Raw genomic sequence first — 25,512 nt, forward strand, 5'->3', positions numbered from 1 at the left:
TGGAATAAGAAAGACGATATCTCTGGTTCTGCTGCATCGATTTTGATACTGTTTTTTAATACTGAGTGAAATGCTAACTTGGTGGAGTGCTATTTTAACTAACCTAGAACAAAGACAGATAGATATGTCTGTTCAGGAGATGCTTACATGCAAGAAAATTGTCAAAGATTGCAACAAAAGGAAAGCTTTAAGCAGGTTTAAGTCTCCAGAATGAGCTGATCACGCAGTATGCACAGGTTTCCTTCTTCTCTTCTTGTCAAGAGCCAATTGGTTATCAAGAAGAAACTGCAGAGATCTCATCCATAAAACATGAAACCAGGAGCATAAAAAGCAGAACAGTCACTGTTAGTTTCTTCCAAAATCAATAGTAGAAAGCAGTCACAGGTTTGTGTTTTTACCCTGGCACTGTATGCTGTAGGTCACAGGATCATTCAATCTATTATATCACACAGACAAATACACACACACACACACACATCTATCCCTGCCTGCAAGAGAATTGTCAATGATTCATCCACCCACAAAGACACAGACACAGACACACACACACACACACATACACAGCAGGGCCCAGAGTTCCTGGAGTGAGCATATTGACCCATTTTATTCACCATGCTGTTGTTGCTAGCATCACGGACACACATACAGTACACACACACGCACAGAAACACTGTGTCTTTCTGTATTCAGTAGAGAGAGAAAACTTTTCATTTTAACTTTCCTTTTAGTGGGAAATGTTGTAGATTAGTGCAAATATCACACGTTTCTAATGCATAATCCAGCAATATAATTGCCAGCATTAATATACATAGTTTCCCAAAATGATTCAGTACTTTATCTCTTCGGCTGACCCTGTGAGGACAACATCACTGCTCACCTCCAGATTCAGGCCAAACGCTTTGATGAAATAGAACGCATTTCCTATGCAAATGTCTTCTCTGATAAAGGCACCATGCCTGCAGAGCAGCAGAGCAGTCAGGAACAATACTAAGCCCTGTCCGTCCGTGCCTGGGACTCAGCGGCTGCGAACATCTCCTTGACTTGACCCTGCACAGAGCCTTGTGTGTTCAGCATCACAAGCAGATGTGCTGCCTTTATGGATTGCTGGGTCTGTGTATTGAAATGGACACAACAGTGCACCGGGCGAACTGCCAGCATAGTAATCTGCCCAAATAAATATGCAGAGTGGAGAGCTAATACGAGTGTGGCTGCCTGAGCCGAGTCTTTTCCTAGTAATGAAATGTTTCCCAGGACTAGTGTTCAGATATCTTGGAAGAGGCAGGGTTTGTGTACATGCCGGTAACACATTAGTATCCACACTATGACAATGAATGACACGACCCTTATTCATATAATCATCTTGTCTTTAGCCATGCTAGTGGAATGGCTCTCAGCACTTTGGTTCAGACTGAAATATCTCAACAACTATTTGATGGAATGACATGACATTTTGTACATTCATGGTGTCCAGAGGATGAATCCTACTGACTTTGGTGATCCACTTCCTCTACTGTCACCATGAGGTTTTAAGTGAAATGTCTCAACAACTATTGGATTGCCATGAAATTTGGTTCAGACAGTCATGTCCCCTTAGGATGAATTATTATAACTTTGTTGATCCCTAAACGTTTCCTCTAGCACCATCACAGGTCAAAAGTTTAACTAGTCCAGTACTTTGGTTTGTGACTGAACACCTGCAAAACTAAAAATATTTCACCCCCCTGTGCTTATTAGCAAATGTCTGCATGCCAGCACGCTAAATTCAAATGGTGAACGTGGTAAACATTATTCCTGCTGAAAATCAGAATGTTAGCCCTGTGAATGTGAGCATGTTAGCATGCTGACATTACCATTAGCACTGTGCCTAAGTACAGCCTCACAGAGCCACTAGTGTGGCTGTAGACTCTTAGTCTTAGTTCCACATTATACCAGAATTAATGGTTAAATTTGACTTTTACTGTTTTGATATTCTTGCTAGGAATGGATCCATATTTGTTCCATAAAAGCTGACATCACTTAATCTTTCTAACTATAATTGTTAAATCTAAGTTAGATAAAGTGTGCATCCATACACTTTTGGAGTCATACTTTTTATTACACTTTAGTTCTCAAGTAAATGTTTGTGCTTTGAGTGTGACAGTGGATCATAAAAATCAATGTCAGGATTCTGAATGACATTTAGAGAAATTTGATATTATTTTTGAAGAGCTGACTGTGCATCCAGGTGATCATGCGTAACCTGACCACAGAGGAGGTGTCTGTGTTCAGCTATGAGGAGTGGCTGTCCAAGATACGTGGACCCAGGAAAACCATCTGCGAGATGGCTGCTGTGGTGGACGAGCAGGTGATGGTGGAGCACACCACCTATACCATCCAGGTCAAGACCAGTGATAATGCAGGTAAGTCTTCAACACATATTGCCTGCTGTAAGCTGGCTCATAAAAATATTTACAGAAATCCAGTAACATCCTCCAGCTCTTCCTTGGGGATCTTGAAGTCGGATTCTGACATCAGATGAGAGATTTCATCTGTCAAGTGTTTCCTGGGTCCACCATGCCATCGCCTCTCTGTTGATTGTTTTCTGAATCCTTTCAAAATAAGGCACCTGAGGGTAACCTACAGGTGATCAAATGGCTAAAGTTCAAAGTGGATGGTGGCTCAGATCAATGAACTCCTCTCCCTGTAATGAGGCTATTAATGTCTGTAATCTCATTCTTTTAATCACTATCCAAAGCTCAAGGCTGAGTTAGATGGATATGTTACATAGCATCATCCTCATTTCACCTGTCCTCGTGCAGAGGTTTGTCTTTTCCAGGAGGAGAGAAGGTGTAATAATTTATGTTTGACTCCAACATTGTAATGAAAGAAATCCTCTTCAGAAACCCTCCGCATGGCTTCGCTCCCTCCTTTCTTCATGCAGTATTTTCTGTAGCTCAGTAGTGCTGCTGATCAATACAATAGTGTGGCGAGAAGTCTGAGCCGACTTCAAAGGACTGCTCTCTGCCCTTGGCAATTACTGGAAGCTAAGATGTAGCCCTGCACCACCACTGAGGTTCAGGGAGGAATAATGAGCCTGGCTGATAGACACACACACATATACAGACAACATTACATAGGCGATTCTGTGCATAAGGTAATGGTCTCCTTTGGGATCATTGTGTGATCTGCATGTATTGACTGAATGTCAAATATGTTTGTGTGCATATAGGGAGGTATATTAAAAGAAAATCATTTAAAGGTAACAGCAACATAAATGTAATTCTTAAAGTAACTAAATATCTAAATTTGTAATGTTGCCGATACTTTTATTGCTCATTAAAACTATAGGGCTGTTAATTCAAATATCTGATTTCTAGCTTTGAGAACATGTGTAAAACTAGGACACTGAAAACATTCTGCAGACTGAGTGAGGTTTGTGCTCAGCATTGCCTAATACACATTCACTTAGTGTCTAACCCACTGTAATGAAATAAAGCACAGAGAAGTTATAGATGTGCTGTCTGAGTCAGAGAATGTATCTTTCTCTGCTGTACATTTTATTCTTTGCATAGTGTGGTTGGTTGTTAGGTGATAAGTTTCCTCAGGGCTTTGCAATCTCAGTAATTATTTCCAAAAATAATTCAACAAATCCCTGCAATAGTTGAGATGCAATGCAGTTTAAAAGATCTACAACAAAGTGCAAGCACTTATAAATTTATAATCACCACACTCTAAAACTGCTCACAGATGAGAGCAGTTTTAGAAGTGCATTTTTTGTATTTTTTTATGAGCATTTTTATGAGCTTCAAGCTGTTTAGTCAGAATAATATACAAAACATGCTTAGAAATTAATTAAAATTATATAGTTTATATGAAACTATACCATGTAAGTCTACAGACCTAAATCTAAGCACAGTTAATCCAGTATATTGCCAAGCTCACAGTTTGTCACATTGTTCTTTGTTTAATCCAATATGTTTTTGTGTTTAAAAAATTGAAACAAGACATCTAGGGAAGCAGAAATCCAGATAAATTTTTCTAAATGAGTGAGTCTCTCCTGTCTCCTCAGGGGCAGGCACTGATGCCAATGTGTGGGTCATCATTTTCGGAGAGAACGGAGACTCTGGGACGCTGGCATTGAAAGAATGCAACAAGTCCAACAAGTTTGAGCGCAAGCAGGTGGACACATTTCGCTTCTCGGATATTCTCAGCATGGGAGAGCTCTCCAAAGTACGAGTCTGGCACGACAACACAGGTCAGCCACTCAGATGAACAGTCACTCTGCATGGTGTGCTAATTAAATCTGGGCTTCATAACAGTCATTATGAAAAGGGCTATACAAATGAAGTTTACTTCACACATTACATGTTACAACTTAAAGGTCCAGTGTGTAGGATTTAGTGGCATCTAGCATTGAAATTGCAGTATGCAACCATTTGAATACCACTTGGATCATCCTCCCCTTCCAAGCATGTAGGAGAAACTAGCCAACTAGCCAGTGTTTGGTTTGTCCGTTCTAGGCTACTGTAGAAACATGGTGGTGCAACATGGCGAACTCCCTGGAAGGGTACCCGCTCCCTCTGTAGATAAAAAAGGCTCATTCTGAGGTAATGAAAACACAATGATTCTTATTTTCAGGTGATTATACACTAATGAAAATATACTTTATATTCCATTTCTACCAATCGCTCCTCCTAAATGTTACACACTGGACCTTTAAGTTACAGTCACATAACCTAAGATAAATCTGGCCACCGATATGTTAGTCTGACATCACAGGTGATGTCTGAGTCACCACTTTGTCTGATTTTGATGAAACCTGGACAGTTGACGGCTTAATGGAGCTGCTGTTCAACACTAACAACTGCTACATCACTGTCTGGCTTTGAGGAAACCTGAAGGGGTGACGCAGATTTTTACTCATTGGCCTGAAAGATTCCTGCATCACTCTGGGCTCATCATTCTTGACAACATACTGTATTTACTTACTGTCTTTTTTGTTTCCTGATCCCATTACACCCAGGCCTTGCTCCAGGATGGCACTTGGAGTATATCGATGTGAAGGATGAGATCATGGGCAAAACATTTCGTTTCCCCTGTGACCGCTGGCTTGCCAAGAATGATGATGATGGACAGATAATGAGAGAACTGCCCTGTGCTAACAACGACTATTTAGACCTCAACGAGAAGACAAGTAAGGCCAGCACAATTAAAAGTTGTAATCGTTAAGATTTCAGTCCTGTTTGATTTGGTGACACCTGTGGTTACTGTGGTAACAGCACGTGCGGTTTAATACTACAGATCCCCGAATTCTAGAGGCAGCAAACACTCCTTGAGTAGCTACTCTGTCAGAAATACAACAGAAGAGCAACTGGTGTATCTGTTTACAGTGCAGCCAAATAAACTCACTGTATTTTAATTAAGAAGTCTGTCAATAATCGGCCTTTTTCCATCATGCCATGATCTCATTTCATGAGAGTAGTTTTCCACACAACAGCAGGGCACAGTAAAGTCTGTTACCTTGCCACCCCAGTAAAAGCCACCCTGTGTTTTGCAATGCTTTTAATGTGAAGGAGCAACAGTAGGATGGTCTGTTTGCATTAGTAGTAACTTACAGTAACAGTGTAAAGAGAGTGAAGAGTAAACAAAGAGGTTCACATCAATGAGACAACATTACCATTTATCGTTTCCAGTGCGGGAATGGTGGACTCCACCACTAACAATGACAACTACTATATAGAAAGATAATTACTGAATGTAAATATAAAAATGGCCATTGCAGACCATAAATAGTATCAAAAATGGGGTTTGATTTTATGATTATAACTTTAAATTATCCTATATATTTTTGTACTAAGGCATCTTTATGTATGCTGTATATTCTGTGTGGAAATGATGCAATGGACAACTGAGACAATTTACTTTAACTGTAATGTAATATTTTCCCTCTGAAAGAGTATGAAATTTGTGTCACAACTGGAGACACGGCTGAAGCTGAAACCAAAGAAAATGCCTGGATTGTACTTGAGGGGAAGAAGGCCCGATCAAAAGAATTCGTAATGGAAAACTCCTCAAAGAAGAAGAGGTTCTTGCGGTAGGTACTTGGTGCAAGATTAACTCAGTGAGCTGCAGCTTATTTGTATGAAAAAGCTTACAGAAATGTGCTTTCTCTCCCTCTAATTCTCCCTTTACACTTATTATGATAATCCCACCAAGTACTTGAGCTCAGACCAATGCTGCAATCCACTATCATGACATTACACCATCCTGTAGAAAATTAATTCTGACACAGAACAAATTGGCAGTGACATAAATTTAAAGTATGTGGGCCAATTAAAGAGAATAGCTACTCGCTCTAACATGATTATTTTCCTCTCTTTTTAGGGGAAATGTTGACAGGTTTGAATTTTCGTCAAAGAACCTGGGTGATATTGCTGGTATCTGCCTGGGCCACACACCCAAGGATGGAAAGAAAGTAAAGGGCGAGGTTTACTGGCGTGTGGAGGAGGTTGTCGTCACTGAAAGGGAACTGGGAAACAAGTAAGACATGGGTTACTGCTCAGTGACCCACATCTATGTCCCTGCAGAAGTCATTCAATTTTTTTGTGTTGGTAACAAATGATAGTATTTCTTCTCTGTATTATCACCTCCAGGTACATCTTCATTTGTAATGCCCTCATCCCTCTCTCTCCAAAGAGGGATGATTTCTTCACCTTTGAGTGCTCAAAGGCCATTGAGAGCTTTGCCAGTAAAGCTCGAAGCCTGGTGCCCGTCAAGTACGAGATAATCATCATCACTGGTGATGAGAAGGGAGCAGGTACAGATGCCAATGTTTTCATCACTATCTACGGCTCCAATGGAGATTCAGGCCGTCGGCAACTGCGGCAGAAGTTTCGCAACCTTTTCGAACGTGAGCAGACAGACCGTTTCCTGCTGGAAATGCTGGACATGGGAGAGCTGCAGAAAGTTCGGGTAGAGCACGACAACTGTGGTCTGAACCCCGGCTGGCTGCTGGATCGCGTGGAAGTCACTAACACGGCCAACGGTGTCACCACAATCTTCCTCTGTGGCAAGTGGCTGGACACTAAGAGGGCTGACAGGAAGATCGCCAGGGTCCTCTACCCGAAATATTAGAAAAAGTATTATTTATAAAAAATCCCATTGCAGAGAGATCTCCTCTCATGTTTAAAAGTAGTGACCAAAGAGATTCTACTCTAGCACGTTTTGTATCTCAGGAACTGAGACAGATTTTTACGTTCATAGTTTTTTAAAAATTATATTATGGTTTGATATTTAATACTACCTGGTAATATAACCTGCAATGAAATACTGTGACATCTTCTTAGTTCAGGAAACTGAATGTGCCATTCTTTTTAAATGTCATATGTCAGGGATGGTTTGTTCAGTTGCTTTGTTATAATGAAGGTTTTATAAAAGATTAAACTCTTTTGTAATACTCTCAGGCTTTCAACCTGTTTGAGAATTATGAGCTGGCTCTGCAGTTCATTGCAGCTCTACAGGGCATTTTAGCATCTTTTAAATCATTAAACTTTAATGTTTTGGTTTACTTTCACCTCTCGCATCAGTCCTTTTCTAGCAACAGACAGCTGTTTTCAGCAAAAAAAGCTCTGATAAATCCACTGTACACTACCTGCCCAACACCACACAGACACTTAGCGACTAGCTGGTGAAAAAAGTGGAGCATTTGGCAGCTAAAGAGCCAGATATTTCACTCAAAACAGACCAAAACACAGCTAAAGGGAGAGTGAATATTGGACTTATATTCAACAGTTGACCAGAAAAACAAGTCCAAAAGAATGCGTTTGTTGCTCTGTGTCTGTTGGGTGTAAAAAAGGTGACTGTTAGCTATTGTGTTAGCCTCAATAAAGTATATGATAAGAGATAATACGTAAATGTTGTTTACAGCATGTTTTGCTGCCCTCATGTGGCTGAAAAAGCCTATTATTGCTGCTTTAAATTAGTGAAGATTCTAATTTACCAAATATCTGGGGGAAAAGCTGAGACCATATTACACCACAATATAAGACACAAAAACACAAAAGTACTTGTCCATTTTATCCAATTTATTACAAAAAGAGCACATACAAAAGGATAATATACAAGCAATGAAATAAAATTAAAATTAAAAAACAGAACAGGGTTTAGGTTTAGCAATGCAACTTTTGAAATCATTATCATCATTATTAGTAGTAATAATAAATAAAGTACAAAATTCCACCACATGTGAATCTAACATTTATCCATAATATGCTCATCCATTTCTTCATCAACACACTCATCACCATTAATGCACTATTGCTTTAATATTAATGATAAATAGTTCTATTTTCAGATAAAATATCCTATATTGAAAAACATTGCGCAGTCACAGCTAAACAGCAGATTTTCATACAAGGATGGCGGCAGCCCTTTCACTGGCACTTTTTGGGATATTTTCTCCTCAGCTTTGTTTTTCAGTTTCAAACAGCAACAAAATTAATAATTTTTTTTCTGTTATATTCTTTGTATATATTTTCACCATATACTATTAAACCATTGAGACTATATTGAAACCTGAGAAAACATGCATTTTTAGAAAAGGTTGTGCTTTAAAATCCTTGCCTTCCTTTGAGACTGTGAAAGGAAACAGAGGATAGATTCTGAGAGGAGAGATGGACGGTAAAAGAAAAGGTAGGAGATAGAAAATAAAACAGAATAGTACAAGCCCTGGAAGGATCACAGATTAAAAAAAAGTATATTGAGGCCACGAAATGCTATTGTGTGGCCACGAGATACAATTCGTTCGCACGTTTTAAGTAACTTGTGGCCACGAGATAAGTGTAAATAGAGAGAACCGCTTAAAGTGCTTAACCAGCCAATGCGCAAAGACAGATCTCTCTCCATAGCCTTCGTGAAGGGAGGAAAAGGCCGCCGCCAGGGTTTAAAATGGAATATTTAATGTTATCTCTTCAGAATTACATCATCAAACCAGTTTTCTGTGTCATCCTCCCTCTAGCTGTAAACTATAAACAGCTGTTTATCTTCTAACACCTTTCCAAGTGGTCCTGTTCAGCGACCAAACCCACAAACGCTGGCCTATACCTGGAAAGTGTAGGACTGAGCTGTCCAGCTGGGAGAGCGCCTCTCCCATGATGTGCTTGTGCGTTCAGGAACCACCAGAATAACTGCCCGGCTACATTGAACACATAAAGTATGCAGAGCGCTCGGAGCGGAGGGAGGGAGGTTAGCACTGAAAAGTGGTTTGATGTCATTCTGAATAATAATAAGTAATGCTCTCAGAAGCACATGGCTACCTAATATTCAGAATGATGTCATATGTCCCTTTTCAGCACTGGGGAGGAAAGTTAACACAAGCGGTTAGTAGATTTTTTACAGTCAAAATGTGTACTTTCTTAAAGGGAATAAGAGAATGAGATAACGTTAAATATTACACTTTAAATCCTGGCGGCGGCCTTTTCCTCCCATCATGAAGGCTATGGAGAGAGATCTGTCTATTCGTATCGGCTGGTTAAGCCCTTTAGGCGGTTCTCTCTATATACACTTATCTCGTGGCCACACGTTAATTAAAACGTGCGAACGAATTGTATCTTGTGGGCACGCAATAGCATTTCGTGGCCTCAATATACATATTTTTTCTTTCTGATCTGTGATCCTTCTGGGGCTCCGTAGAATAGAGAAATGAACTAAAGAATTTCTGTAGTATTTGTAAAGCCCACAGTGAAACATGCCTCTTTATAGAACTATTTCCACAATATGTAATGCTTCAGCACTACAAACCAACAGCTGTTTTGGACAGTTTGACTTGAATTTTGAGGATAATGGCTTTTGTTAGACACCTGTCAAATGTTGTCTTAGCTCCTTCATGACTCATTCTTTTAATTAATTATGCAACCAATAAGGCATGGTGGCTTCATGGACTGATTGTTAGTATTGGTTTCAGTAATATGGAAATATCTCCTAACGCTTACAGTGAGGCACTTGTTATGCTTAAGTCTACAAAATATTCTGGAAGAAGAACTGAAGAGAAACACCAGAGATGAAAATTAAGATAGTTAAAGCGAAGGAACATGCTTCACAGATGATCATTATTAAGACCCATAGTGCATTGTGAGAAGCAGAGCATAAAAAAATGAAAGCCAGAGTTCTTAGTGATAATATTACATTATCTAAACTAACTTTTTTTTGCCAGTGAGAGGGTTCCCATATTTAAACAAGTGCAAAACAAAAAAAAAAATTAAATCACAAACTAAAACCAATTCACTTCATTGCAGTTTGTCCACTATATCACAGCATGGGGGATCAGAGAAATTGCATTGAATGGAATGTAACCAAGATCCACAGCACCACATGAGAGAGAGACAGACTGAGAGAGAGACAGACTGAGAGAGAGCGAGAGAGAGAGAGAGAGAGAGAGAGTGAGCGGGCTCAGTAGCTCAGCCTTGGACAGTAAACATCGCACAGCCAGCTTGTGGAGATCAAACAGCAGGGCTAATTTTTTTTCTTTAAATTTAGTGTTCCAAAAAGTACAACTGCATGCATGCAAAGCATTCCCATTTAAAACAATGCTAAAATGAGGTAATAGTTTTTTTTCATAGCATTTTTGTGTTATTTCTAAATAAATAAATTATGATTCAGTTGCCCCCCAAAAAAACTATATAAAATTAAATACATACCCACAATATCTACAGTTAGTAATAAATTATGATTGTTAAATACTTAAGGCATCTCAACTGACAACACCCTGTGTAAACTATGAAAACTTCATCACAGATGACTCCACTACAGGAGGAGGCAGTGTCAACACTGGCAGTGCACAAGACAGAAGTAATCCTTGTTAATTGATCCTTGACCCAATGAGGCTAAAAGAGACTCGGGACCAAGTCTTCTCCTTTACTATCACAGTGACACACGGCCCTGTGGAACTGAAATGACGAGCCGACACAAAGGGTAAAAAAAAAGAAGTTAAAACTGGTCAGACCAAGTAGTGAGTGAGGGGGTCAACTTGTTTTAACAGCCTGAATGTTTTCCTGCTGTTGTGTCATCTTGTGTCTGTGTGCACTGCGAGAGGGAGGCTGCCTCCGTCGCACCACGTTCTACATGTTCTAGCAATACAGCATAGCAACCAGCATAGCAACCACGAGGGGAGGTCTGTCACACAAACACACAAGATCAATACGCAAGCTCCTCTCTGCTGAAACACTGCATGAATCTATACCTAAATATAAACCAACGCAAATGCAATACCAAGGAAAAACCTTTTGTTGCTATATCTATTGTCACATGTGCTTGTTCTTTAGGCAATAAGGTAAACATCAAAAAGAGGACCCCATCGTTGCCACCAAAGGGGGCAGGATGAACACACGCTACAAGTCAGGGGAGCAGCCACTGACACCGTGCTCATTTTTTCCCATTTGTTAGTGTTGAGAAGATAGTCACAGCTCAGATTAACTAAGTCATGCAAAGCCATCTCTGTACCTTTTTTAATTGAAGAAACGCTACCAAAGCTAACAGCCCAAGTCGACGATGAAACATGCATTTTTTTAGTACACACTGTTCTGCCACTGGCCCTGCGCCAGTTGAAGATGCAGGTACAAGGGCAGCTGAGTCTTCCTCCCACCTCGCTCCGCAGTGCACGATAGTTTCCTTTTTTCATCCCTTTTTTTTGGCTTTGTGTTGTATAAGCACTCCAGTGGCCATGCTATTAACCGACAGTGAGTTAACATCTAGGAGTTGCCTCAAACCCTAGAAACACACTCACATTTGCACTTTTTGAACATCCACACACTTGTTACACACATTCTTTAAGTCACACACAGCAGGGCAGAGCACACACAGGTGAACCTGCGCATCAGGTTCAAGCTACACCATGACAAAATGCATTTTGGTAAAAACACTTTCTACCTATTTTTTTTATTTTATTTTAAACACACAACGACTCGATCACTGGGCTCGGTCTCCACGGCAATGAAAGAGGCCTACTCACATCACACCATCTCACATGACACCAACCCAAGGTAAATGTACAACTGTATTGCAAAATGTCAAAGCTGCATGATATAATTAAAACACTCTGATAGCTAGCTGGTGCTTGTCCCCAAAAAGGCAACAGTGCACCAGGTATCACGTGTTGGTTGCTGCTACTCTACTACGACCACAAATGATCTTTAGGTAAACATGGCATCAGAGCATTTAGTTTCTGTTAAGTTTTGTTGTGTGGCAGAATATTAATTTTGATTGAAGTGTGTTTGAAAATATATATATATATATATATATATATATATAGAAAGAGAGAGAGAAAAGAGAGAAAGTAGTAAGCTCAGTGTGGGGTTATGTGTTTTCCACTCTCAGGACATATTAAGTCATGGCTTTGAGGACATGCTACACAGCCCGGGGCTACCTACAGTACAACACTACAACAGCAACAACACCCCACTTACAACCAGCAAGCTACAAGTAAACCCTGTGTACATGAGTATGTGTGTGTGTCTTTTGCCTCCAGAGGGATGTGCTTCTATATAAAGAGAGTCCTTTACGGCCTCTCGTGCAGTTAGTTATTCTGGCTTGGCTCAGTAAAGTGTGAGTCAGAAGGGGTGGTGATGTCACATGAAGTCTGGAGACATTTGGCAAAGCACCCAACGGGGGTGTGTGGGGTGTGTGTGTGTGTGTGTGTGGGGGTGATGGGGCAAGCCGGGGTGGAAGAAAGCAGGAACCACAGAGGGTGATTGACCGGGGGGTGGGGGGGTGGGGGGTGTTGGTTAAATCTCATCAGCTGTCAGGGTTCAGCTGTGTTTCGATGTCAACTCGACAGATTGGACACTTCCTGCTGGTGGCCAGCCATTGGTCCACGCAGCCCTGGTGGAAGAGGTGCATACAGGGCAATCTCCTGGAGGACAGAGAGACAGAGAGACACGGGGTCAATGTTGATTCACATTGGCAAGCATGACTCTCCCGGTGCATAGTTATGTGCTTCTGAAACCAGCAGGGAGTTAATTTTGTTCATTCAGGCACGCAGAGACGACTTCTGTTGAGTCATCAATCCTACGTGCTCAGACAACTGAGACTCCATATGCTGTAAACCGACCCTCTTTCCTCAACCCAAGGCACAGTTCTTATCCCCTGAGTTTCACTCCCCAACTTCGTTTTAAATGCATGTGTGTACATGCTCATGTCTTAAATTTTGGAAAATACGCTATTTGTTTTCTGGTGGAGAGTTAAAAGAGGTCGATACCACTCTCATATCTGTCAGTTAAATACAAAGCTAGAGCCTGCAGCTGGTTAGCTTAGCTTAGCACAAAGACTGGAAACAGCTAGCGTGGCTCTGCCAGACAGTAATAAAAAAATTCTCCTACTAATTGTCTTATCAATTGTTGTGTCATCTGTACAAAGCTGCGCTTGTTATAGTATTGCCTGACACTGTTTGTCTGAACAAGACGGAGGATTTGGCTATTAGTTAAAAGTTTGTGATATATTTAACATTTGCTGACAAATTTGATTAACTGTAGATGGTTTACTGAGTCAAATTGTAGTTTAAAAGAACAGTTTGACATTCTGGGAAATATGTCTATTCGCTTTATAGCAGAGCGTTAGATGAGAAGATCAATTCCACTCTCAAATCTGTCCGTTATATATTAAGGCTGTAGCCAGCAGCCGGTTAGCTTAGCTTAGCTTAGCACACAGACTAGAAACAGGGGGAAACAACTAGCCTGGCTCTGTCCAAAGGTAACAAAATCCACCTACCAGCACCTCTGAAGCTCACTAATTAACACGTAATATCTCGTTAGTTTAATCCCTACAAAACTGAAGTGTAAAAACTTCTGCAGAAATTCTGCATTTTACGGGGTGTTATGTATCAGACTATTTCTGCGACAAGTAACGTCGCAACGAAATTGGTATCAATCGTCTCATCTCAACTCAGCTCAACTCTCTGCCAGCAAGCAAATAAGCCCAAAATGTCAAACATTTGTTTTAAGCTTTTAAAATCTCCTTTAAAGAAAAGTGATGTTTTCATGAAATAGTAGGATTCTGGGGCTACGAAGCATTTCTGACCTGACGTCCTCTCCGTCCTCCAGCATGGACAAACAGATGGTACATTTCTCATCCACATCTGTTTCCTCCTCCTCCCCAATCTTCAGATGTAGGGGCTTTCTCTGTTAGCAGGTCAGATTACAGACAGACAAAAGGTAGGGTCAAAAAAGCCAAATGTGAATATATTCAATAGTTTATGTCTCTGTGTTATTAACATCCAGTAATTACTGTTATCTGCCATACCTTCTTGTATTTGTGTGGAAAGGTGAATCTCTCTATGGTTGTCTGAACAGCTCCTCTGCTGACACTCCCCAGCCGGTCTTCTAGCTGCAACAGCTCCTGACGGAAAAGTGGACATTCAGTTGAGAATAGTATAGAGTAGAATAAAACAGAATACTAATAATAAAACAGCGACTAAATGGACCTTAAGGTGAAATTGTTTTGTTTGCTGATGTTTCCAAGGTCAAGAATGAACTTTGAAGCTCAAATTTTAAGCCTGTTTTTAGCATGAACGAGAAGTCCTTAAAGTGCTCACAAACTGGAAATTCAATTACAATACAATTCCATGACAACTGAGCAAACGCCACCTGCTAAAGAAGATCATGCAATATGATTGAAAGCACCAAAACAGCTATCAAGTGGAACTTGAGGTGAGATTGTTTTTTCAACTAGAATAGAGTAGTATAGACAAAGTTCAAGTTTTCTCATACACTAAATAAAAATGCAGATGGGGCAGCAGAGTGACACAAAGTTTAACAGTGTTTCCAAAGAGACAACAGAGTCCTGGCTTTGATAGATGGATGTGTGGAAAGTGAATGAAATGGTTTTAGAGATAGATTTACCTCATAACTTTCTCGCACAGCGGTGGCGTGCCTCGAAGGATTCAGACTTTGCAGTGCCAACAAGTGCAGCTGGGGGTACGGGTAGTTTCTGATTTCATGCACAACCTAGCAAAAGAGAACTCTTCATCATATTACAGCAATGTTAATCCTGTAGTCAAGCACAGTTTTTCTGCATTGTTTTGATGCATTGTTAGAAACAAAAAACAAATTTTTGAGAATACTGAAGATGGCACAAACACCAAAACTGTGTTTCCATTTGCACATTCTAGTGTGTCCCTTTATGTGTCTGATTTAGACATTTTGTATATTCTGTATATTCTCACACAGTGAATGAGCCGACACAACAGAAACAGATTTCTCTTCATTAGGAACAAGATTGAGAATATTGTGAGCAGGAGAAATCTGAACTCAGTGTTTCATCAAATGTTTTGCAAACCATGGTGTCTATGTGGTAGTTATGTGAAAAATAAAAAGAACTGTGTGAAAATAACAAATCATCATTATTTAAAGGGGAACTCCAACTTTACACTGCAAAGTCTGTTTACAGGTCTTGGGGAGTACGACTGCATATTTTCCCGTAACATTCATACATCAGTTGGGGCTGAAGACTACAAGTTTGAAAATGAATAAAATCTGGGGGTGCGAAGTTAGAAAGAAGTGAGCTCAACAGACCTCTGTAGCCTGCTCCTCAACTCTGCTTGAGTCTAGCCACTCAAGGTTAAATTAACCGCTACTACACCAGTATCTCCTATTGAACTGTCGGTGGTCGAGTTGCATTGTAGGTAATGTAGGCACCAGGTAGTTTTTGACCATGAAGAAGAAAGCGTGGAATAAAAAAGACGATATCTCTGGTTCTACTGCATCAGTTTTGATCCTTTTTTTAAGCTGTCCATCATGTGTCTGACATTGCTATAGGAGTGCAAAGCTAAATCGGTGAATGTTGAAGTTTTGATCACTACATTTGCAGTCTTAGTTGACAGAAGTGCATCAAATCAATGGAGAAAAACCTTAACTTATAGGTTGAGATGTCTATGGAGCACAGGACAAATAAAAAAAAAATTATGATAATAAAATTCAGATAAAAAAATAGCAGGGTGGCCAACATACCACTTGTGCAGAGGATGTGTTCCTGGGGAAGTGGTGCATTCGAGGGGAGGCCAGGTAATGCTGATAGTGCTGCGGAAGCTGCTGAAGCTGGTACTGGTGGTGAGGGAGGCCAGCATCAACGCTGAGATCCCTGCAGGCAGACAGACAGGCGACTTAATCAACATCATCATCCATGCTAGGCAATGTGACAGACCGACAGATGGGTGCAGAGATGAAAAGACAGGATCATTTCTCGACTCTACAGGACTCTCGTTAATCTCCGACAGTGACTCACCAGTCGGTGCCTTCGGCCAGGTACCGTTGCTGCTGCTGTGTCATTGGCTGGGGAACATGGAGAGGAGGGGAGTACTCATAGCCAGAACGCAGTCGGTGAGGGTTCAGGGGAATACGCTCCTGGGTTCTTCTGCAATAAGATAAAGATAAGATAAAAATGTTTGACTTGGTTTTCCGTTCGTGTGTATCTGTATTTGCATGCAGGTGATAGTTATACCTGGAGTGCGGGAGAATCCTGCGGTGCTGCGCTTCGAGAAGCTGCTGCTGGATGAGGTATTGCTGGTGTAAGGCCTGAGGTAGGAATGGAGGCCCCGGCACATCCTGAAACTGAGGGGGTGCAGACAGGGCAGTGAGGGGCGGATGGTGTGCCGGGGGCAGGTGGGTGGCCAGGCCGCTCTGAGGCGGCTGGCTGGCGTGTCCTAGAGGGAACTCTGCTGAGATGGGTGCCTGGGGAGCGCCCAGGTGAAAGTGTCGGCAGGAGGTAGCATGGCTGTGTTGATGCCTGGTGAAGTGTGCTCCTATGGGAAATAAATGCAAGTGATCAGAATTGAGCCAGATAAGCCTGAGATCACTTTCATTCAAACACACACCACACGGAGAGACCCAGACAAACCAGTGAAGAGTTCATTATGACACACATAATTGCAAAAACAAGAACTTTCTGGCTTCCTCACGCACACAAAAACATTTAACAACCAATCATACAGAGCGAACATTACAATAGGAGAGACCTGACACAGGAAGAGACAAGACAGATAGCAGATGGAGGACACGGACATTGAGACCCCTGTGGTGCACCATCTAAACCAGACACAGATTATACCCAATGGCCTGGATGGATCTTCACTAACAGCCTGGTGGGTTTCCAAGACGATCTATAGCACAGAGGGTTGTCTGTGGTCCACTGGTAGTCAATTGAATAGATTAAGGCTCTATATTATGTCTGCTGTTTGAGGGAACATCTATTCAACTGTAGATCTCTCATTAAAACCCTCCACAGCAACAACAAAAGATTATCTGCCTCCATTTCTACCTTCCTATCAGGGGCGGAGGAGACATGAGATTAAATGGTAGTCCCACTGAATCACCTCGGTATGGAGTTGCACAAAACAATCAATACAAATTACTCCGAGCTCAGAGAGAAGAGGGCTGGAAGGAGGGTGAGGTGGGGACAAACAGTTACTACTTCAGCTTCCCATTACAGCTTTCTCGCTTTCTGGAACAGGAAGCAGACAGCAGGGTCTGGAAGACAGACTGTGCACTGTGTATAATGAGGTACCTGAGTATTGTGCCTTTGCATAGCCCAGGGAAATGTACAGTCCATTCAAATCATTATATAGTGGAAGAATTGTCTCATCTGTCTCATGTACTGAGACAGGCAGATTGAAGCTGTTAAACAGTAATATGGTGTGACAGTGTATGTTTAATATGAAGAGGATGGAGAGGATTTGGCTATTAGTTAATGGTTTGTGATATATTTAGCATTTGCTGACAACAGTAGATGGCTCACTGAGTCTAATTTACAACTTCATTTTTTTTTTATGTAAACAAAAAATCCCACCAAATCCCTTAAATACATGTGCATTTATACAGTTATTTTAAGGAATAGTTTGACATTTTGGGAAAATACTTATTTGCTTCCTCTTTCTGAGAGTTAGAGGAGAAGATCGATACTACTCTCTTACCTGTCCCTTATAAGGATACAGCCAGCAGCCAGTTAGCTTAGCTTAGCACAAAGACTGGAAACAGCTAGCTTGACTCTGTCCAACGACGATGTCATACGCCTTCCAGCACCTCTAAAGCTCATTAAATAACGTGTTGTATTTTGTTTGTTTAATCTCTACAAAAACCAAAATGTAATTATAATATTTTATGGGGCTTTATATGGCGGACTATTTCTTGGCTTTGAGCACTTGCCAGGCAACCAGCGGCGACTCCAGGAAGTTACTGGTCCTAGCCAAGAAATAGTCTGGACACTTTGGTTTTTGTATGTATTAAAAACATATAACGTGTTAATTTTAGATGTGCCAGTGGGCAGATTTTGTTACCTTTGAAGAGAGCCATGCAAGCTGTTGCCCCCTGTTTCCAGTCTTTGTGCTAAGCTAAGATAAGCTAACCAGCTGCTGGATGTAACCTTATATTTAACAGACAGATGTAAGAGTGGTATCAATCATCTCATCTAATGCTCCACCAGAGAGCAAATAAGAGTATTTCCCAAAATGTCAAACTATTCCTTTATTTGTTACTAATATGACATATTTGCATGGTTGTTGTTTTGCATATAGCCTATGCATATGGGAAATGGGAAGCCAGTGAACCTTGAGAGCCACTAGCAAACTGAAAACATTTGCCTGAAGAAGTAGAGCAGAAATGTCAGGCTAGCTGTTTGAATTGGTAAATTGCTTTAAATCACTTTTGTATAAACCCTGTGACCCGGTAAAACTGGACTAAATGTGAAGCTCAGAGTAAATATCAAATTATTTGTCCTTGAGCTCTTCCACAGCATGAACCGCTGACATTAATATTTTATATATTGCAGTGGTGCCAGCAGTAACAGCCCTGATGATGTTATTGTTACATCTCTACTCAGACTTGCAGACATAAAATGCCTGATGGGTATAGAATAGACCCCCACCCATCCACACACACATACAGCACACACATGCATACACTCCCATCCACTTCTTCTCACCCCTGAGCTGCTGCACAGGCAGCCCCTCCCCCACGGTGTGGCTGCGGCAGGGTGTCCCTGTGTGAGTGACAGCCCGTAAGCCCTGCCCAGCCCCGACTGCAGCAGTCTGACATTGAACCTGTCTCTCTCTACCTCACCCCTCCTCCCCCATCACTGCAGCTTTACAATCACTTCTTCTCTCCAGCATAATCCTATCTTCTGCCTAGTGCGGTGATCTTCCATCATGTGAAACTGTGAGCCGTGTGTGTGCAGTTTTTCATTTAAAAATCCATCACCAGACCAGCTGATATCACTGATTAGCACACACAATTAGAGTGAGGGACTAATGAGTGAAATCAGCCTGTGTGTTGTACAGCTGGACTGAAAATCTGCATACAAATGACTACATGGCACATGCTTGCACACCACTCACTGACCTTGATGCTAAACATTAGTCAAAGTACAGGGAGATGCTGGGTGGAAGACAAAACATCTGATATTAATGTGGTCTGTATGAGTGCAGCTACTGTGAAATAACATTTGCGTTACGGCTGTTGAGTTATTTAAAGGTCTGTTGCTGTAGTCGGTGGAGAAAGTTGCCAAGCACACAAGACTGTGTCTCAGACACATAAATAACTGACTATTTCAGATATTGTGAACAGATGTTAGACTCAAGTGGCTGGAACGAGACTTGAAACTCTTTAAATTGCTGACACCAGAGCCTGTGCTGCATGTGGTGACCAAATGCCCCATTTTCACAGAAGAAAAGGCTTTTTAATGCATTGTTTAAAGTGAGAGCAACACTGAAACCAAGATGGCACATTAAAAAATAAAGGAAGGAGGAAAAATTTGAATTTATAAACCAAATTATTTTGTAGGTCTAATATAAACATTTAGAACTTGTGTAATTTAATATTCTTGTTAGATAAAAAATAGTAATATTGTACTTTATGTTATTAACAAATATAATGTAAACTCTAAGCCTTTGATTTAATGATATTACTGACTTCCTGCAAAAAATAATCAACAGCCTTATCTGCACTTGTAATGTGAGCTAAATTGGGTTTAGTTATGCTGTTGTCACAAGCTACAAAAAAGGTGCAACTGGATGACTTACGGAATTAATTTTTTTACATTATGAAACCGTGAGCTGCTGCTTTCTGTGATTTAAGAGTTTATTTGTATGGCTGTATCAATGTCTGTTCTGCTAATTAACAAGACAAAGGACTAAATGAAAGAGGTCAGTAGTTTACATCATTACATAGAGACACAGATATTACACTTCACAGATGAAATAGTTGTCATTTGGTGAACCAGATTTCTCATTATTCTACAGATTTGGAGACTCTGGCAGAGGGTTAGATGAGAAGATTGATACCACTCTCATATTTGTCAGGCTACACCCAATAGCTGGTTAGCTCAGCACAAACACTGGAAACAGGTAGACTGGCTATGTATAAAGGCAACAAAATCCGCCTACAGCACATCTAAAGCTCAATAATAAACACGTTATCTGTCTTTTATCCATGCAAAAATTGAAGTGTAAAAAGTATACATTGTGGTTTTACGGAGGGGGGGTTATGTGCCAGACTATTTGTTTTCATCGCCAAGAAACAGTCTGGCACATAACCCCCCCTACCTTTTTTTTATTGTTGTTGGACAAAGCCAGGTTAGCAGTTTCTCCCAGTCTTTGTGTTAAGCTAAGCTAGCCGGCTGCTGGCTGTAGCTTCATATTTAGCGTACAGACATGAGAGTGTTATCGTTCTACTCATCTAATTCTCCACCAGAAAACAAATAAGAGGATTTCACAAAATGTTTCTATTCCATTAATAACACATTGGACAGAACTGCGCAACCTACAGAAGAATGTAGCCCAGTGTTTAATGTATATGTAATGAGGAGAGTCTTCAAAGGTTTTTTTGTGTTTAGCTACTAAGCAGTCAATACCTCGAGGTAGAGTTGGCGATATCATGATATATACCATGAGATGATTCATTTGCCATACCGTTTATACCGTGGTGTATAACAGTTTATTATCTTTGGGTGTATTAGGCCATTTTAGGCAATGCTGCAAATCAGGTGCTTTAAGACAATATTGGATTTTTATATGATTTCTGAAGTAACTTGATGTGTTAGGTTTTTTTTCTGGATTAGACAAAATACATACATTGTGGTTGTTTTATCCATACAGTTTCTCTATAACTTTTTACAAAAAATTGACTATGTTACCATATATATTGGCATCAAAATACAAAATTATGTAATTATTATATGTTTTTTTATATAATGTACCATGGCAGTGGATTCTATCCATATCATCCAAGGTTGTTCCAATGTTAACTCATCACCAATGAACACCAATGAGTGGATGTGAGGGAGGCTGTGTTCTGTTTTATAAACAGTGTATGGATTAGGAGGGAATGACAGCGTGTCACATTAAATTTCAATGCTGGTCTGTTTCAGAATAAACATGCTTTTTTTTTTTAGGATAGGAAATTTGGTTGGCCCTACTCCAAAAGTTAGCAGAGCAACAACTTGAAGAAACTCTGTCAAAGACAGCTGAGAAATGAGAGCACAAAGAGTGAGGGGACCGTCTCAGTGACAGCACAGTGTGGAGGGAGGAGGGGAGGAACACATGGAAATCAGCAAAAAGCACACTGAAGGTTAGAAAGAAAACTACAGTCTTTATTGGAAAATATTAGTATGTGTGGCACTGTGTGATAATAGTAATAATAAGAGTAATATCTCCTATATAACCATAATAATACCATGCAAATAAAGACCAAAGGCAAGGCCCGACCATGCTCTCTGTAGGGTTAACAGAACAGAAGCAGCATCCAATGAGTAGATGTGTATGCTTACAGCACATTTCAGTATAGCAGGGACATCTCTACACAAAGTTTACATTGGAATCTGCTGTTCAATGTGGAAAAACAAAAGTATAAAATGACCATGCATTAGGATCTAATACAAGAACATAAGGTAGAAAACCACAACCAAAGAATAAAAGACATTTTCATTCTAAAAAGGAGTTCTACAGCAGTGCAGGATATACACATCCCTGTAAAATGGATAGCATTCTGGAGGTGTCTGAGGAAAGACTTGAGAGGGGGCTGTGCATGATAGTGAATCAAAAAAGGGGGATTTTTTTTAAAATGGCACGATGAGTTAGACCTGAGTCTCGCCAATTTATTGTGATTGGGTGAATCGATTCAGCTAGCAGGGACAAAGGCTTTCACACATGGATAGGATTATGTCCAGCCGTTTGGACGCCACTATAACAGGTGCAGTGGACCATCAAAGGTGAAAATAACGTCACAAATGACTGATTTTAGTACTACATTTATTGGCCAATTGATGAATGTTAGGATAACAAGATTATTGGCATGATTTAGAGAAGGTGATCATACAAGTGCTTTATTGATGACAAAAGCTGGTACAATGCACCTTTGCAAATAGGGGATGGAGACGAAATTCAAAGAGTTTGATCGATCAAGCCTGGCTGTAATCGAATCAGGGAGGATCAAAATGTATCCACTTTACAGAAATTTACAGCAGAATGTAGTCTATCCACACTGAATGGGAGAATCACAATGACAGTCTGTAGTAAAATCTAATGCTACAATGGGTTATTCACTGAAGAGCAACATGACAGTTTAAATAAAGACAAACTGTTTTCTACAGAAGGTGTTATTCTTTAGTCTGTTACACAGAAGGATACGGTATGAGTGGGAACTCGGTTTTAATGCCAATGTCGTCTTCAGATGGAAAGAGGAAATGAGGAAGAAGGGGTTCACAATACAGCTAGATGCAGAGAACAGGCAGAGGCTACGGCAGACAGCAGCAGATGATCGTTAGCTACACAATGGAGGGGGACAAAGGTCTGAGAAATGCGGAATGTAGAGCCAGCCTCGATACTATGGAACAGGAAAAAAGAACACAAATAAAAGCACAATGAAATCATTGGTGCTACTGCATGTAGTTTTAACAATGCACGTCAAATTATTACCACTATTATTATTACATAATCATCACATAGCCTACTGCAATGGAGGATGATGTTATTGTTATTATGCCCAATTCAGCGAGTGTGATTATTCATATTTATGCGGCGCAATTTGCAGGTTTCATTTGACGCTTTTCATCGGACAAACATTTTTGAGGGTTCGGGGCAAAATGCCACCATTTTATAGCCTATTTACAATAGCCAGCCAGAGCCCCTTATCTGAGGTACGACCATTACGCTACCTGTCTTTAATAGAAGAACCTTGAATTGACACTAACTCATAAATATCAGAGTAAAATGAGACAGACCCCATGCCAGTTGCACACAAAGGGGCAAACATCCCTTGTCATGTTATCAGACGTCAGCTTCGATTCAGATACAGCTGCTTGCTTGGCCAAATTAATGACAAATCCAGACAGATCTGTGGCCATTATTAGCTAAAGCTGAGCTAGTAAATGAGACCATATCAAGCTACTGCTGTTATTCAGTAACGTTAGCTAGCGGTGACTGCACACAACTGCTGCAAACGCACGTAAACACCGCGCAGTGAAAGATAAACCAGACCGCGCTAGCCGCTGAGACCACAGCTGAGGATAAAACAAAACCGGGGCTGCCATTTGACAGCTGCAGTCGTTTGGTGGAGGGTTACAGGCCCCTTAAACATCCTAACACACATGTGCATGGCTCTTATAAGATTAAATGTCTTCAGTCACGGTAACACCGTTTTAACGGTCATGGTTCGGCTACATTCACGCGACGCTACAGTTAGCAAGACAGCTAATGTTTTCTACGTCGCGATTTTGCTGCCTTGCGTGTTTGCTAGCAGGTGTCAGCTCTGTTTACATCATTTGAGGACATTTAAAAGAAGGAATGCCGAGAAATATGTTAGGGTTATGATACAGAAATATATATATATATATATAGAGCTAGTCATACCTCTATTTCTAACTGAGCCGAAGACGGGGAGAACCAGATATCCAACATGTACTAACACCATCCTGGGTCCTTCTTTGTTGTGTGGGTAGCCAGTGAGACAGATGGTCCATGGAAATGATCCCCTCCAGTCCCCAGCACATTCAAACGGACAGGCTGCGCTGCCTGCACACGCATACCCGAGCAACCAATCACTGGCCCCCTCCGAACAGGACCCTCCGGCTTTGGCACCCTGCTACACCAATAAGATGAGCGCCGGGGCGGGGACATCTGTGTTTTGGACAGCCCACCCCCTCCATGACTGAATCCACCAGCCCAGATAAGGTACTTAGTGGTGCTGGTTTCTTATCGAGGACCCACAAATAGACACGAACCCCACCTGGTTAGATTTCATCCCAGCACATCCCACATATACTGTTTATTTAGAATTTGGCATGTAAGCCACTGAAACAGGGGCCTGCTTTTCAAAGGAATTAAAATGGAAGTTAAATATTAACCAGTAATCTGTAAAATTATTCAGCAACTTCCAATCTACTACATTTCAGAAGGAAATGTTGCACTCTACATTTGGACTACATTTATTGACCAGCCATAGTAACCACTTACCTTGATTTTACACATAAAACATATGATGCATTTATATAATATGATGCATTATTTAAGATTAAAGGCCCTGCATACCCACACAGGTGTTTTCAGTTATTGTGGCTGATAAGACCTGTTCAGGTTGGACCCGAGCAAAGATATGCTTGGATTTACATGAGGCCACAAATCTCATATTTATCATGTATACCTCAGAAATAAGGACCTGCGTTCCAAAGGGATCGAAATGATCAGATTTTGCGCAGCTGCCTCTGGAGCCACAACAAGCTTTATACAACTCTTTTCACAGCAGTACTCCTTAATACCTCTAAACATACTTTGATATGTAAAATCAGTGGAGTTCCCCTGAGTACTTCTTCCACCACAGTTAATGTGTAACAACTATCTTCAGTTCATAGACCTCTGTCCCAATTAGACTATTTTTCACAGCCCATATTGGCAACCACATTTGAGGGAGACAAGTAAATTCGATTCAGTCATCAGACTTCAATGTAACGGTAAAGAAAAATCTTCACCAGTTTAATTTCCCTTCCCTAAGCTTGACACTGGACAGTTGACACTCCTTTTCAGTCTCAACACATAGACAAAGACTACATAGCCTGTTTGTAATAGGAATCTTTGAGTTTTTTAAGGACAAGAAAACACATTAGATTAAATTATAGTTTAATCTTATTCCTCTTCACTTTGGGACCCAGTGGAGTAGTTGTCTCAGCCAGGATCATCACAGATCATTAGGTAATATTTAATTCTCATCATAATTCCTTTGAAAAACTCCCTATGTTGTACCATTTTCCTGTACAGCAGATATTCAGAAAACTGTCTGTGTCCTGAAAACCTCTCTGCCTTTAGTGTTAAGCCTGAAGGGGGAAGGAACAGATGGGCATTGGGAGGCTGAGGGGGTCACAAAACTCTTAGTCCCATATGTCCTCGTCTTCCAGTTCCCACCATCTAAGCTTTAAGCCTGCGGTGCCACACAGAGAGCCTTTCAGTGCAGGTCAAACTACCACAATCAGTTCCCTTTACTCACAAATAACTACCACTTTATACTACAA

At 40.8% G+C, this 25,512-nt stretch overlaps 2 protein-coding genes across 8 annotated transcripts in view; one reads left to right on the forward strand and one right to left on the reverse strand.

Moving 5' to 3' along the window:
* The window catches only part of LOC122865908 (lipoxygenase homology domain-containing protein 1-like), a 32,919-nt gene extending 25,283 nt beyond the window's left edge, over positions 1-7,636 (forward strand). For all 4 annotated transcript variants that reach the window (XM_044174928.1, XM_044174931.1, XM_044174930.1 and 1 more), the window contains 6 exons: positions 2,225-2,399; positions 4,049-4,234; positions 5,003-5,173; positions 5,935-6,073; positions 6,364-6,519; positions 6,633-7,636. In XM_044174928.1, coding sequence (XP_044030863.1) covers positions 2,225-2,399; positions 4,049-4,234; positions 5,003-5,173; positions 5,935-6,073; positions 6,364-6,519; positions 6,633-7,113 — 1,308 coding nt within the window. In that variant the 3' untranslated portion in view covers positions 7,114-7,636. The remainder of the gene's footprint in view (positions 1-2,224; positions 2,400-4,048; positions 4,235-5,002; positions 5,174-5,934; positions 6,074-6,363; positions 6,520-6,632) is intronic.
* A 406-nt stretch (positions 7,637-8,042) lies between these two features.
* On the reverse strand, positions 8,043-24,177 carry rnf165a (ring finger protein 165a). Of its 4 annotated transcripts, XM_044173176.1 has the most exons (10): positions 23,861-24,167; positions 21,430-22,835; positions 21,211-21,305; positions 16,465-16,765; positions 16,249-16,377; positions 15,975-16,104; positions 14,868-14,972; positions 14,269-14,364; positions 14,047-14,147; positions 8,043-12,883 (listed from the first exon to the last, which is right to left on the reverse strand). In XM_044173176.1, exons 3-10 carry the CDS (start codon positions 21,230-21,232, stop codon positions 12,766-12,768), a joined length of 1,002 nt encoding a protein of 333 aa, XP_044029111.1. In that variant the 5' UTR covers positions 21,233-21,305; positions 21,430-22,835; positions 23,861-24,167; the 3' UTR covers positions 8,043-12,765. The 4 variants fall into 4 exon arrangements, with proteins under 4 accessions (XP_044029111.1, XP_044029110.1, XP_044029109.1 ...); XM_044173175.1 differs by lacking the exons at positions 21,211-21,305; positions 21,430-22,835 and having other exon boundaries at positions 14,269-14,361; positions 23,861-24,169; XM_044173174.1 differs by lacking the exons at positions 21,211-21,305; positions 21,430-22,835 and having other exon boundaries at positions 23,861-24,165.
* Positions 24,178-25,512: the final 1,335 nt, after the last annotated feature.

This window comes from Siniperca chuatsi, linkage group LG18 (genome assembly GCF_020085105.1).
Source record: "Siniperca chuatsi isolate FFG_IHB_CAS linkage group LG18, ASM2008510v1, whole genome shotgun sequence".
NCBI classification, from domain to species: domain Eukaryota; kingdom Metazoa; phylum Chordata; class Actinopteri; order Centrarchiformes; family Sinipercidae; genus Siniperca; species Siniperca chuatsi.

Excerpts from the sequence above, each read along its gene's own strand:
- rnf165a (XM_044173173.1), bottom strand. The coding sequence starts at position 23,921 with ATGGTGTTAGTACATGTTGGATATCTGGTTCTCCCCGTCTTCGGCTCA. Across the intron at positions 14,148-14,268 it reads TTCCACACAAATACAAGAAG|AGAAAGCCCCTACATCTGAA; the intron begins GTATGGCAGATA and ends ACCTGCTAACAG. Across the intron at positions 12,884-14,046 it reads GAGGACGGAGAGGACGTCAG|GAGATTGCCCTGTATGCACC; the intron begins GTCAGAAATGCT and ends TCTGTCCTCCAG.